This window comes from Hetaerina americana, unplaced genomic scaffold (assembly GCF_022747635.1).
Source record: "Hetaerina americana unplaced genomic scaffold, ioHetAmer1.1.p SCAF_10, whole genome shotgun sequence".
Lineage (NCBI taxonomy): Eukaryota > Metazoa > Arthropoda > Insecta > Odonata > Calopterygidae > Hetaerina > Hetaerina americana.
In genome coordinates this window covers 5,837,505-5,853,593 of record NW_027286070.1, presented here as the reverse complement: position 1 = coordinate 5,853,593, position 16,089 = coordinate 5,837,505, and the positions used below count along the sequence as shown (strand labels likewise).

The following is a 16,089-nucleotide window of genomic DNA, read 5'->3' as shown; positions in this document are numbered from 1 at the left end:
CAAAACTCTCCATCAATTCTTTGGAGAAGGGGGTGCCGGATGGGGGGGAGGGAGGGAGTCGAGTGGGGGGAGGCGGTTGTGACGTAACTCCTCTTCTATTTCGAGAGGGTGTGAGTGAAAAGTGAATTCATCCCTCCCTTCACACTCGCCCTACCGCATCCCAAAACTACCCCTGTCTCATCCCCTCGTCCTTACCCCTTCACTATAGCGTGACGCGCCTGGAGAAGGAATTTGTTTCTCGCGAGCCCAATCCACAGGCTCTCCGCCGTGGTTGTGGTTGAACTCATGTGCTCATCCCTCGCACACAGGGGACAGTTGAGGGCACGTTACCGCATGGTGCAATGCATACCACGTAGACCGATAACACATTTACTGTACAATTCATAGGCAGGGGAGTGCGTGGGTGCTCCGAGAGGAGTGTTAGGGCGGGCGGGCGGTGGGGAGGGCGGTGCAGGGCGGGGGGGAGGGCGGAGGGGGAGGGGGTGTTAGCGGGAGGAGAGGGTGGGACACCTACACTCGAGGGGAGGGGCTGAGGAAGGGAGAGAGGGAGGATCGGACAGAGAGGAGTGGGGGGGAGAGGGGGGGGTTGGGAGTCCTCTTAAAGACGGCAGCTGGGACGGAGCGCCTGGCCGTCGTCAACTGTTCTCCCGCGCGCGGAGTCCGAGGATCGAAGGGTGGGCGCCTCTGTCATCACGCACTCTGCTTCGTTCTGGGGAGGCGGTGACTTGAACGACGGCGCTGGTGGACAGAGTGGAGGACGAACCCGACCGAGGCACCACGCCGAACGCGTAACCACTTTGGAACTGAACGCGTAAGTACACACCTAAAGACTTGTCAGAGGTCATGTCCCCGAGTAGTTGACGGCTTTCTATTTGACGGACGTACTGGCTTCTCAACCTGCGGGCCCGGGTTCAAATACCGGCGGTGTTGAATATTTTTTAGTGGTATCTCGATCCCAACTTGAGGTGCTTTGTGGGGGGCACTTTGAGTAACTTGCCTACTCTTCCTCTGCATCGAGACAGTTGCTCGTCCCACCCTGAGGGTCCGGGTTCGAATCCCGGAGGTGGCGGAAATTTTTTAGTGGTATCGCGATCCCTATTTGATGTACTTTGTGGCTGGCACTTTGAGTGAGTACGCCGTCTGTCGGATGGGACGTTAGGCTGCGGACCCCTTGGCGCCTTTCGTTAAGAGTAGGCTAATGCCGACACCGGGTTTCTCTCCAACCTTCATCCTTTCCTGTGCATCCGTAATGGCGCAAATTACCTCAGCTCTCGGTCGCCTCCCCTCTACCACTACCAGTTGTCCTTTGACAGGTTTCGTGAGGGCGGAGAATACGACTAGCCGCGAAATGGAACGGCACCATTGTTGAGTGCTTGGAAGTTCATTTTCCTTCTCTTTCTAGGGTTAGTCTCCCTCATTTGTTTCACGCTACCTCCAGTGTTCCATAAATATGTGCAGTCACCGAAAGGTTTTACGGGAGAGGCACGTCTGCATTTGCATGGGGCAATAGTCTAACTGTTGATTTTTTTGTCGTCCTCGGTATATTCCTGGTACAGAGAAACTTCTTGATGGACGATCACGTATTAAAGCAATGCTATCCGCGTCGCACGAGGTTAGCGTGACAGCTTTCCGTCGTCAAAGTGGCAAATAAAAATAAAAAATAAATAAAAACAAAGTGATTAATAAAAAAAATAATAACTCTGGAAAATTACACATCCAAGCAATTGAGTTAATAAAATCTCATTTAAAATAATATTAGACGTCAGCCAGCCCACCTGTACGTAAATTACAGAAAATAATTTATTTTTATTCATTGGAGAAATTAATCCAGCGTTTTCATATATAAACATATAATTTCTAAATGTGAATTTTAATTTAAGGTGTAAATGTAATATAGGTGATTCATTGTTGATTTCCATTCTAGTGTTTTGTAATTTTTTATGTCCAATTCAAAATTACCTTTATGGTAAATACGAAAAGTATACAACACGTGTACTTAAAAATTAAAAAAACTTAACAAATAAAAAATTACGAAAATTAATCCAAGGCTAACATTATGTTTGGCGAATAAACATAAATATTTGCGTCATTTATTTCCAATAAATATAAGTATAAATATATGTGTAATCCGAAAATATGTATATATATATATATAAATAAATAAATATATATATATATATATATAAATAAATAAATATATATATATATATATATATATATATATATATATAATATTGTAGTACGCAGTAGTCCAGGGTAAATCGTTCCATAGGCAAATCTGAAGGATATGGCGGGTAGTGGTTGTTAAGGTGTAGAGAGTAGAATTTTGACTACTGACCGGAGGGCCCGGGTTCGATTCTCCGGGTAAGCTTCTTTGGGCACCCTCAGTACCGACCAAGCTGTGTGATTGATCGGGTTCCGCGTCTCCCTGAGAAACTATAACCGGCAGAGGTAAAGGAACTCACCCCCATACCCTGTGTGAATTTCACACGTGTATATATACATATACATATATATATATATATATATATATATATGTAAGTGTATATATATATATATATATATATATATATATATATATATATATATATATATATATATATATATATATATATATATATGCTTTCGTAGACGTAACACGGAAGTGCCGAATAGTACAATACACATTACATGAGTCATTACTTCTATATCTTCAGAGGAAGACGGATTGTTTCCGTCGAAATATCAAGAAAATACGTGTGAGTGTTCTTTTTTTGTGTTTCTGTATTATATATATATATATATATATATATATATATATATATATATATATATATATATATATGAGAGACGGACATGAACACACACTGAAAACATATTATCAGGTATAATAAATAGGTTAGTGGCACAGGTGTGCAAATATAAAACCTTAGAGCACAAAAAATAAAGCCGCCAGCTACTTGTAATTTTCAGGGTTATTTTATGAAATCACAGCTATAAACCCGAAGGTTGGTTTGATAGGTGAGGGTAGAGCTCACCTAATACTGAGTGAAATTCATACGTCATGGTAGAGGGGTTAGTTCGTTTTTCTGTGCCGTCTATGGCTTCCTAGCAAGATCTGGTACTCAAAAAAGCACACAGATCGGATGAAGCTATGACTGCTAAGAGGTTTCGACCAGAAATTGAACCTGGACCTTCCGGTAAATAGTCCAATGTTCTACCCACTCATTGGACATTTATATCCTTGTATATATATATATATATATATATATATATATATATATATATATATAATGGACGTTGTGGTATATATTTACGCGTGCACAATATGGTGGTGTGCGTGCGTGATATATGTGCATTCAGGAATTTTGAGTCGTGTTTCCTATTCAAGGGTAGGGTTTTGACCGTATATAACGATTATTCTCCTCTAAGTATAGATGAAAATTCCCCATTATATGCGCTACATTTTTTCTTTATTTCTAAATATGATAACTAAAGACCTCCTTTCTGCTGTGTAAAACCTACTTTATTCCTTCCTCAACCCCGCTTACTCGACGTTTCTTCCTCAATCGCAGCCTTCGACACATTGCTGCATTGCAATACATCCCACAGTAACTTTTTATCTTCACCAGCCCTAGTAAAAGCCTCGGCTTTTTGTCTTTCTTTCTGCCCCAGCATGTACATGCTTTTGCCTTAAAAGTCCGGTATCTTCATGATGCCTTGCTCCCCATATTAGTCTTTGCTGTTCTTTTCTTAAAAAAGTAATTAGTGGACACGACATCAATTCTCTTTTCCTTACAAATGTTCCTTTGATTGATGCAATATTGCTCCTAATATTTCCACTACAGCAATCCTTTGCCTATAAAACACTGACTGTCCTTTTGCATGAACTGATCCGCCTGCTCTTGTTTACTTCCTCATGATGTATAATTTAGCTGTCGTACATCTCGAGAATATCTTTACTTATGTTTTCTGGTGTTAATCCCTATACCATTCATCTCGTATTGCTCCTGTAAAATCCTCGGTAACAGCTACAATTTCTTCAACATCTGGTAAACTATTACTTCTTCATCTGCAAACTTAACATACCTAATCATCTCCCAACACAATTTGGAATGATATATTATTTAACCGCGAGTGGATTATTTCAGAATTTGGTGTGATGAGCCTCGAATCATTAGAATCGTTCTTACATATATTTTGAATATTGAGTACTATTTGACTTTTCCCCCAAAAATCTGACGAATATTCTTATAGTTTTAAATTTATTTTTAAATAGTTCAATTCTAAATAAATTATATTGTTTTATTTATTTATTATTGTTACATTTATGCATTTTTATTCAGATTTTTCTCCAAGCTAATAAAAATTAAAGTGATCATTCTCCCACTGTCAAAAAACATTTCTTCCCTCTCTTTTATATTATTTTAGCATTTTATCATGAGCTTATTAATTTTGCATGAATAATTCAAAGTTTCCGGAGAGACGTGATATTATTTATTAATAATATTTCCGAGGGAATGAGCGATATTTAATCATATCTCTAAAAATTAAGTTTACGTGGCACCAAGCAAGTCAAAGGCTGGAAATCCATTCTTGCCCAGTAGAACAATGGGAACACCTTTCCCACTAAAGCTATTTTTTCCCCCAATTTTTTCAGCAAGATACCGTCAACCCTTGGTCATTTTCTAACCCAGCCAGCTAATGGTTTCATATTTTTGTTATCTTTTAATGCCAATAATTACTTTTGGCTTAATTTTCAAAATGATTTATTTGCGGTTTGTTTTTTATGGTTGATATAATGATTATTTTATAATTTAACTATACCAGTTATTGATTACGGTGTAAGTATTGGTATCTAAATTCTTTGAAGTAAATGCAAGTCACGACCCGACCGTGAAGGGTAGGCCAAGTCATTATTTCCGGTTAAAAGCACTCGGGTGGTTGAAATGCCTACTAATGGCTGAGCCGTAATTAATATAACTATTTGCCCACCCTGAAGGGGTACTAGATAATGACATGGTTTTATTCTCTCACAGACTCTTTTTTTCTTAAAACTGATAAATAAATCATTATCATCCGTTGTGAATTCGCCACCTAGGAAATAAATCACATTTAAAAGAGAAAATTGTGTTAAAGCTGGAATTACAACCCCTCTTCTCGGTTGGATGTGCCGCGGCGGATATATTGGAACGCGGATGAATGTTTTTCCGAGAATTACGTCATATATTTTTGCTTGAAAAGTACAATATTTCATTGATTCAACAGAAAGCGGTAACCAGTTTTCTATTTGCAATGCCCCAGAGTGTAGTCAATGCAGTAGATACAAATCCCTCTGCAGACGGATAAGTATTTGTCGTAAAATGGAAGCGTGACTCAGCAATTGTATGTAGATCTTTGATGCATCGCTCCTTTGGGGAGGATTGAATTGGTGCCGGAAGAAGGCCCGGATCACACTTGGATTCGCCGCTCAGCTGCGCTTCTACTAAATGCCTCCTGTGATGCAGCCACAGCGACGTTACGGTTTATTTGCTTGCGGAAAAACGATGAAGATATCACTTTACCTTAAAGGTATTTGGATAAGGGGATTTCCTGTGACGCACGCTCTTGACAGTTCTACGATACACATGTTGGCGTTCTAGCGTCGGAGATGAACTCTCAGGTGTCAAAAAGAGCTTTTCCGGCGGTATTTAAGCGGAGAACGCGTGCGCAAGTACAAGGGTATTCTAATCACTGAAAGAGAAGAGGCGCTTAGTGGGCTACGCATGCCTCGTCCTTATCTATAATCCTACAAGTCGCCACGAGGGTGTGTGTCACAGGGAATATTTGGCCACCAGCCATTAGGACATCCCGTTATTATTTTGATCATTTCACTTTTGTAAGGTTTACATTGTATTAATTGGCATTTCCCACAGTAGTGGGCATTGAATGTCCGAGAAAAAATGGGTGCCTTGATTGCATTGCTGTGTTGACAGTCAATCTCTCTCTCTCTCTCTCTCAACTTCTCGTTCTCATTTTGCTTGCCAATATTTGTAATGCGTCTCTAAAATATTTCCTCGCTTTGTTCTTCTTCTAAAACTTGAAAGTTTTTTATTTATTTTATGTTTTAATTCGTGAATATAATCTTTATCTTTTAATTGGCGCCTAAGATAGAATTTCTCATAAATAAGTGAAATTTTTTGTTCAATCAGGATTCTCTGGGGTATCGAAATGGTTTCTACGTGCACAATTAAATCTCAAATTCATGTGCTCCTGCGCAGGAAACCAAACATTTGACACGTATTAAGTTAAGGACTAAGCCACTAAAAAAATAGGCGCGTTTTCTTTTTATGCTCACTTGAATACTTAATTTGCCCCTCTGTTCGTTTGGATAACCTTAATTTTGAGACGAGTGTGCCGAACTGCTTCTTACTACTCCTATCTCCTGTTGACTTTGCCATCGTTTGAGGTTTAAATATTGTCAAGGTTCTTTCTTTAATCTAGAATGATTTATTTGTATCATAAATGTATTGATTTCAAATTTTTAATTTGGTGGCTACGATTTCAGTGCTTTTTAAAATAATATACAACAATAACTTATAAAATAATTTCCAAAGTCCGTGGTGCAGTAATCCCGTGGATATGCTTCTCGGGATTGAAGAGTTCGGTTTGGGGTGATACCGCTTGTCACCCTCAGATTCTATCAACCTATATTGTGACTGCCATAGCCGGCACAGGGAAAGGAACTGGCCCCTCTACCCGGATGTGTGAATTTCACACGCCGTCGGGCTTAGTATTGGGTGAACTCCACCATCACCTACCAAACCAACCCTCGGGTTGATTACTGTATTTATGGTTATATATAATTATGTATATATATATGTATATATATACATAATTATATGTTATATATATACATACATATATATACACACACATATAAAAGACGAAAACAGGAGAGGCGGAATCGAGCATATCACAAGTGCAAAATATTTCTTTATAAATATATATATATATTTTTTTTCTATATATATATATATATAAATATATGTATATATATATTTTCTATATATATATAGGAGGGAGTTATAGTATAATATATGAGCAGTGGGGGGGAGGGATTGGGGTGGTGCGGTGGGTAACGTACTGACTTCCTACCGAGAGGGTCCGGGTTCGAATCCTGGAGACGACAGATATTTTTCAGTGGCATCCTTATCCCTACATAAGCTGCTTTGTGGAGAGCACTTTCAGTGAGGAGTACGACGTCCGTCGAATGGGACTTGAAACTTTGACGGGCCCTTTGGCACCTTTCGATAAGAGTAGGCTAATTCTGACGCATGGTTTTCCTTCTTCTTCCTTTCCCATCCATCCCAAATGGCGTAAGTGACCTTAGCCTTCGGTCACCATCCCTAAAACTACTACTATACGTGTGTACAGTGGAGGGGAAAAAAGCAAATGATCGCATTCGTCCATGGATAGTTTCGTCAATGAACTCCTCCCATTTGAAAATAACCTGGAATTTGTAAACGTGTGTTATCTTCACCTGAGTAGAATATCATAAGAGTTAGATCATGGTGAAAAACTCAGAAAATATTGAAAACTTACCCTTGAAAAAATTATAGAAACTATCCTGTTTGAAATTTTAAAAATCCTGAGCCAAGTCTAACCATAATAGGTGGAGTCACGGAAGGATATTTTTTGAGATAATATTTTAGCATCCTGGTTTATAGTGTCGTTTTCCTGCGGATACAATGAGAAAGCAGATTAGTTGACACAGATCTCGAGGTGATTATCAGTGAAATTCTGAACCAAAAGTGTAGGCCATGTTTGCGCATAATTTTAGTTCTTTTATAATAATTGATAATAAATTCGCATGACTCTTTAAAGCATAAAAATAGCAAACCGAATAATAGCAAATAAAGTAATGAGCAACAACAGCTTGAACAACCCGACATTTAGCACTTGACTTTTTTATTTATTTTATGGAACTAAATTAAAATTTGGACATAATATGCTTATTTATAGGGAATATAGTCGATACTGCCTCAGTTCAGTGTGTGACGTTGTCTAGTGCAATAATGGTAGCTATTTTAGACTGAAGGACTACTAAAGGACAATTTTTAGTAATACCTGCAAGAATATTTGTTTTTTCTGATTTTATTTTAATCACTTAAATATGAAAGCATTAGTTATAGGCCCATGAATTCAAGTATTTTACAGAAAAAGGATTAAATTTTCCGATTTGGTTCACCATTTATCATCTTTTATAGAGAAGAGTTTTAACACAAAACCTGAATATTTAGAGCTAATGCGAGGGTTACTATTTATATTTTGAGCCTTGACAACGCAGTTCTTTAGGCGCTATCTGATGTTTCCATTTGAAAGTTAGACTCTTTTAAAGTTAACTTTCTTCAGAATATTTTTTCGTTCGATAATATTTGTGTTGTATACGGTGACTCGAAAATATTGCTGGAGTTAACTGGAGTGAAAAATGGAGTTAACTCATAAAAACTTTCGTGCAATAATTTTTTACGACTTGGGACGCGGATTATCGAGACAGGAGCGCAACGTCGATCAACTTACTTCCACTTTTGGCGATAAAGCCCCATCCTTTCCCACTGTGAAACGCTGGTATAGGAATATCCATCATGGCCGCCATTTACTCAGCCACGAAAGTCCCGAAGGTCATTCAAAATCAGTTTTGGGGCCGAAAACATTGATAGTGTGCAAGAACTAGTGAAGAAAAATCGTCATGTGACTTTTCGTGTGAATTTAGGAGAATAGTATGACATTCAGGAATAAGATATTCCATAAACCTTTAATAGTGGAAAAAATTTGTTCGCGTTGGATCCCGCATAGTTTGAAAAAAGCTCAAAAAGATGCTCGTGTCAATTGGTGCTAAGAAATGCTCAACAAATACTATCGTCGTTTCTCAAAAGCTGTGTATAAAAACTACACAGGTGATAAATCTTGGATCTATCCTTTCGTCCGAAAGTCCGAAACAAAACACCAATCTTATGGGTCTTCCAAGACGGGTATGGGTCTTCCATGACGAGCCAAATCCGACAAAAAAGACTCGTGCACAAAGCACATCGAAGCAAATGATCGCCTGTTTCTTCGGAATAAATGGACATGTGGCAACCGTACCGTTAGAGAAACTTAGAACTGTAAATTCCGAATGGTACACGAGCATGTATTTGCCAGAAGAGCTTGGTGAAATACGGAAAAAGAAGCGGGAACGAAGGACCATTCTTCATCATGACAATGCAACCTCTCACAGATCCGCTGACACAACTACCTATTTGACTGGCCAAAACGTCGAATTGATGGGTTATCCTCCGTACAGCCCTGATTTAGCACCTAATGACTTTTTTATTCCCGTTTATCAAGAAAACATTACGTGGCTAACGTTTTTCGGCTTCCGTAGAAGCCGTTGATCCATTCAAAAACCATGTTTTGGAGGTACCTCAATCGGAGTGATTGAGGTACGATTGACGAAAATTGGTTCGAGCGCATGCAAAATTGTATTGATTATCAAAAAAATAAAGCCATTTTCAACAATAAATTACAGTCCTTTCATTATTTGGCTCAAAATATAAATTATAACCCTCGTATTAACCTTAGTGAATGTGATCTAGATAGATACCCCATCTTTGCCAGCTTCTTTTATTTTTCAGTGGAGAAAGTCCACAATCCGTTTAATTGAAAATCATCATGCATGAAATTTCTAAGAAAATACTAACTCAAGAAAGGCATGCAAAGGGTGGTGATTTTGAAGCGATTCTAAGATTTCACAGGAATACGATAAATAGGAATTTTTGCAATAGACACGAGTGATGACCCGATACGATCCATAAATTACCGTCAATTATTGAATGCAGTCCATATCTAAGGTCATGAAAAGGAGAGTTGTGTGGAGACCATTTGTGTCTGCCTCTCTAAAGGCCTTCTCCTGGTATTTCCGCAGGCTGTGATGGCGTCCTCAAGCCGCCGGTATGCACTGCTGTCGCGGGTGTTGGCGGCGCCGGCCACGCCCCTGCCGCCCCTCGCGGCTCTCCTCCTGCTCCTCCTCGCTTCCTCCTCCGGCTGGTCGTCCAGGGGCGTCGACCTATTCCCCGCCGCCTCCGCCGAGCCCCTCGACGCACCATCCTCCATCCTCAAGGCAGTCGACCCCGCCACCACCCTCCAGTGTCACCGCCGCATATACAGCTACCGCGTCTCCAAGACGGACAGCGCGGGGCGCAAGTGCTGGGACTACATCAGCGTCATGTCCTGCTGGGGCCGATGCGACTCCAACGAGGTACCCCGCCACCCCACCCCCTCTTCCGTAAATATATATGCATATAAAATTATGCATGTATACATATATACATATATGTATGTGTGTGTGTGTGTATATATATATATATATATATATATATATATATATATATATATATATGTGTGTGTGTGTGTGTGTGTGTGTGTGTGTGTGTATAAACGTAACTCAGACGTATTCAAAATTTTCGGAGGCCTAATCACCTTTCTCTGGGGAAAGAAGGAACTCAATTGTCCCACCAACCTCAGCAAGGTGGTTTGGCCACCGAAAATTTTGAATACGTGTGAATTTCATTTTTATGTTTTTTCTCTGTGTTTTTGTTGGCTAGCGCTATCTCGCTTCTCCGTTTAAATTATATATGTATATAAAAACAATATATATATATAAATATATATATGTATATAGAAATCCTATGGGGGCAGGGAAAGTGGATGAAGGGGGTATTGACCGGCAGTGGGATGTTGAAGACTGTAATAGAGGGGAGAATGTTAGGCAAACGAGGAAAGGGAAGGACAGGATAGGGATGTTGGACGGGATGAAGGGAGGAAGAAAGCACTCAGAGATGAAGAGGGACCTGATGTAGAGTAGGATACTGGATTATGTATTTTGTTAGGAATCACAAAATATTTATTTAGTAGCTGTTTCCATCCAAAAACCTGCTTTAACATTAACCGGTAGATTACCTAATAATAATAAATTATATATATATATATATATATATATATATATATATATATATATATATATATATATATATCCTCCTGCTTCAATGACCACGTTTCCGAGCCGTACATAGCTACGCTCCATATCAACGTTTTAACGAGTCTTTTCTTAATATCCTTACTCAATGTCCCTCTCATTAACTCCCTCCTCCTCTAGAAAATGACGATATGGTCATATAAAAAATGCCAAATATTCGCCTCAACATCATTCCGTACAGTCCAAAGAACACAAATCCATGCCCCTTGACTCGTATATCCAGTGCGATGCTCTCCTGCGGCGCATAGGAGACAAAGCCCGCATTTTGCGTGGGGATTACACTCCTCAAGCAGGGGTTCCTCTCAATTCTCCCATTCCTCACTCGCGCTCACACGCACAAAGAGAAACTCATTGAGAGCTTCACCCTATTAATTACTCACCCCCTATCCGCCAACGTAGCATCCGTAGACGTCGCAACGCATGTGGTTGGCATCTTAAGACGCCAGCCACAAGAAGAGTATGTATTTTATTCATTTTCTCCTCTTAGTTTGATCATATTACATCAATCCCGCATTCACGAACACTTGTCGTCACCTCAGCCTTTAATCCCACAATCTATGCACCAATGCACCAATGCACCAATGCCCCAATGAATGACATTCATTCATTATTCCAGCCATCGAATATTCTTCCGTCTTATTTTTCATTCTCACCAACCCTTCATTACATACCGAACATAACCGATCGTGGGTAGGCCGACCGCAGGTTGGGCTTTTGAACACTTGCAAACTGCTGTCTTTCCGTGAACGCGAAGGTGATACGCTACTTGGCCCAGAAGACGGTTCACACCCGGAAATTTCCCTGTGAGTTTATTTTGTTTCTCTGCTTCTGTTGGCGTTCCTTGTCTCTTCTATATCGTGGCATTTGTCTATATACAGACGTATACAGGGTAGGGGGATAGAATTTATAGAAGGTGATGTGGGATGTAAGAAGAGAGGATTACCAAAAGCCAGAAAGCAGGAAGTGAAGCAGTCCTGGGGGGATAAAGGGTTTGTAGCAGGACTCCTTAGCTGGGATAAAACCAAACTCGCAGTCAGTTTTTTAGTCTGGAAGAAAAATTCAAATGAGTAAGATCCGTTACTTGCAATGGAAACTATTGAGATTGTCAGCCGTTGGCCATGGCATTACCTTGACATTATTAAACGGTGGTAAGTTTGTCATTGATTTCTATTCCATTGATGTTTAATTTGTATCTGAACCATACCACTATGGAGAGGCACAATGTGGCCACGTTGGTCATATTTTCGGAGAGTTTGAACTTGATTTTCCGTTATCCATTGGAAGATGGATTTAAAAACCAAAGCTTTTCTTCCCTTCAATAAATGGAGATGCCTGTTTCTTTACGAGTCCTTACCCCTACGATTGAGCTCGGGCTTGTTAGAATAAAGAGGATGCCATGGCTTTATTTGGATGTCCTATTTCTTATTAGATGAATTGGAAAAAATGTCGTGGTTTAATTGCAGTATATTCTCGTGTAGTTTAGTTGACATTTTTCATTAGACCTTCTATATTTGATTTAATTGGACACTCTTTGTTTATTTTTGGCAATTTCAGAGCATAATCTTCAGCTGAGGGCAGTCCGCTGTGTCCCACGATCACGACCATTGGTTTTTTGCTGGCGTTCGCACTTAGGTTTCGCGACAGGAGAGTACACATTTGACGTTCAGCCAACGGCAACCATTGTGGGATAATTCTGCACTCATTAACAGCAGAGGGAAAGCAGACGCATTGTGTTGCGTCAAAATTTGAATCAAGACATCACAAGCGTGACAGCTAAGCTAGTTTAGACGAATGCTCAATTTTTACACTCAAAGGTTCATGAATATCTAAATTGTTCGGATTATCACGCCAAAAGAGGTAACCTGCTTTGAAATACTCTATTTAATAACGAATTACTTTTATTATTTAAATTCTAGATAAGTTTTTATCCTATGGGAAGAGCGACTGGTTAAGAACTCATATTTTTCGTGAATTTACCAGGAATGTGACCTCTACAGGTTCGTAGGCTGTATTTCGTAGGTTTACAGGCAAATTGCTTTTAAGATGGAAAACCAGCAAGAAAAAATTATATGTATGGCACTACTTTTATTTTTATTTATGTGTATGATATAAGTGTTGATAGAGAAAAGATGACTTAACGGTGGATATCTTTAAAAAGCAATTTCCATCGAAGTCTGGTTGACACATTATTTTTTTCTCCTAATCAATGTAATCTCCGCTTATATGTGCGTTCGTGAGTATTCACCCCCTGCCACACACCCTAGCGGTGTTTTGCAGGGTACATAAATAAATAAAAAAATATATGGTATTTCATACCTTAGTTTTACTTAAGTAAACAAGTCACCCATTGAGTTTCAGGTAAAAACTTGTCCAATTGAAAGGAAGAATTAATTAAAATTACAGATATAGATACAGATATTAATTAAAATCACAGATACAGTATCAAGACGGGGAGGATTCACTGTTACATATAGGGAGACGCATTTTATATTTGATGTTCTGGCACGCTATTTCCTCTTCCAAGATTAGCTATTCGTCTTTAGAATGAAATATTTGGAGAAAGGGGTAAGGAGGAAGATGGGGCCTCGCAGTATCAATATTTTTCTCAAGTTGAAAGACACGTAATACATGTAGCGGAAGATGATGCTATTTATGAACTGGTCTCATACAGGGAGTGGTTCATGCCGTGAAACTGCAAACGGTTTACTGTTTTCACACCACAAATAGTTTCATCATGCGACACCATTTAATATTTGATATTTTAGCTGTCATTTTGGGCGGTATGATGGTAAAAAGTTAAGCGAGCCCGGGAATTAATGTTAAGTGGATATTCGAAATATTTTCCGAGTAACATGTTTGCGCTGATGAGAATGTATCATTATTGTACGGTAAACGGAAGCAAAAGGAGTTTAGTTAGTTTATTTAGTACCCTGCAAGCCACCGCTAGGGTGTGTGGCAGGTGGTGATTGCACAAATGACTGCCCTTGACCCTTTCCTTCCTACCGCGGTCGGACAATGCTATTATGATTCCTTATCGTTCGTGGAAAAAATGACGTCTTAAATCCATCTGTTCTACTCTCTCGCTCTAATTTTATTAACATGATCTCACCTAGCGAAGTAATATGGGAGTAATGATACATTTTTAACATCATTGCTAAAGAAACGTCTTTCCATTTTATGCAAGAGCTTCAGGCTGTAATTTAACCTTCGCTCCGTGAGTGACTTCTAACATAGATCCTCTGACAACTTTGATTTAAACACTGCTCTCCAACGCTACTCAGACAAGCACTTCTCAGTTTATCATAACAACGTTTTACAAATGTAGCTCTTCTACGCTGCACGCGATCCAATTCGGCAATCAATCTAATTTCATGAAGATTCCATGTACTAACAGCATATTCTAAATTAGGCCTAACCAGCGAAAGACAATACGTATATTTAACCTTTTCATCCACATTTCCCCAACACTCTTCAAATAAATTCTAATCGTTTGTAAGCTCGTCCACATATTCCCTGAAGTAGATATAATGGCCTCATGAAAGGAAGACTGATTTTGCGATGCTTTAGAGGCACGTAGACATTAGTTTTCTCTCTTTAAGGAAAATGATATACATACATGTGTTGTATTAAACTGGTGATCGTCAACCCGAATAGTTCCATCTTTTCCGCTGGAGGGAACGAATCAGAATGGCAGGATGTGATGTGAGGTGAGGCGGGGGGGGGCATTATGCGCGTTGTTTGGCGTTCCAATGACGTCATTGGGGCGAGAGGGAGGGGGGGATGGTTGGGGTGGAACAAAGGTGCGAGGGTAGCGAATGATAGCGGAGAATTTCGAGATTAGATTATCTGCGATTTACGGCGCCCGCCCTCAGCATCGCACGGCGCGTGGAAATAGGCGCATCTTCAGAAGAATTGACAAAACGTTTTAACCTGCGATGCCGTAATCGTGTTCATTGCACACCTGATGAAACAAAATCATCTGGGATTGCTGTTACGCATTCTTCAGGTATTCAACTAAATTAATGAAGCTTCAAGTAGCGCAACTGGCACATAGTGGTTAGACCTTTGAAATTTTCCAGCCAGAAAAACACTTCCGCGCACGGAAAAGTGGCGGCATGAAACGTGATTGCAAATGAAACTCTCGAAATTTGCTGATCTTCTTTTTCTGGCGAACAGGTGCAACGAATGTTATGTTGTGACATGAAATTAGTCCGTGGTATTTTAATTTTTTTGGTACTTCTTATGATTTAAAAGTTCCGAACTGTATACGCCCGTATCGTTTTAATTTATGCTGACACATCGGAAGGAACAAAATTTATCTGATGGAAATGAAGCACTCGGATATGTCTCTTTACCTTATTCCCGTAGTGCTGTCTTTCTACTCTAGTTGCTCTTTTACTTCTGTTTTTCCTCCTAATTTCAAAACACACAGTGTAGCTCTCTCTCACTCTCGACTCTTATATTGATTGAGTTAATTCCATTTGAAAAGGAGATAGCATAAAAGAGTTGGCTTTCGCGGAACTTCATAGGAAAATTCGATTTTATTTTCGCTCATGGGTCCACTTCTGTACAAGTTTACTAAATATGATACTCATGACGATATTTTAAGATGACATAAAGTCGTCCTAACTAGTCAAAATCCTTTGGGTGAGCATTTGATGAATTCTTGCAAGCCATTTTAGTCGAATTTTTGAACAGAACAAACAAAGTAACTACGAGTACAAAGTAACTCGTATTTATTATCGTGGGCTATGATATTAAATAAGTCATTATAATATTAGATGATACATTACATTTTTTTCACATTTTGTGAATTGTTCTTGAACAGACAAAGAGAATAAAGACGTATAAATGTCGATCGAAAGATTTGTGAATGTAATCAGGCTTAAAACGTGTGTATGGTGAACTTTTGTCTTAGGTAAAGTAGAAAAGGTAAATTAGGAATATCCGCTGATAATGTAAGTGTATTATTGGATAAAAAGAATATCATAAATGGTTTAGAAGAAAGTTAGAACGAAATACATCCCATCTATTTTTTTCCTGCTGATTGATGA

At 39.3% G+C, this 16,089-nt stretch overlaps 1 protein-coding gene across 1 annotated transcript in view; it reads left to right on the top strand.

Annotated features, from left to right (window-relative positions):
• The first annotated feature begins 725 nt into the window (after positions 1-725).
• The window catches only part of Gpb5 (Glycoprotein hormone beta 5), an 89,755-nt gene continuing 74,391 nt past the window's right edge, over positions 726-16,089 (top strand). The window contains exons 1-2 of the mRNA XM_071596858.1: positions 726-811; positions 9,926-10,258. Coding sequence (XP_071452959.1) covers positions 9,932-10,258 — 327 coding nt within the window. The 5' untranslated portion in view covers positions 726-811; positions 9,926-9,931. The remainder of the gene's footprint in view (positions 812-9,925; positions 10,259-16,089) is intronic.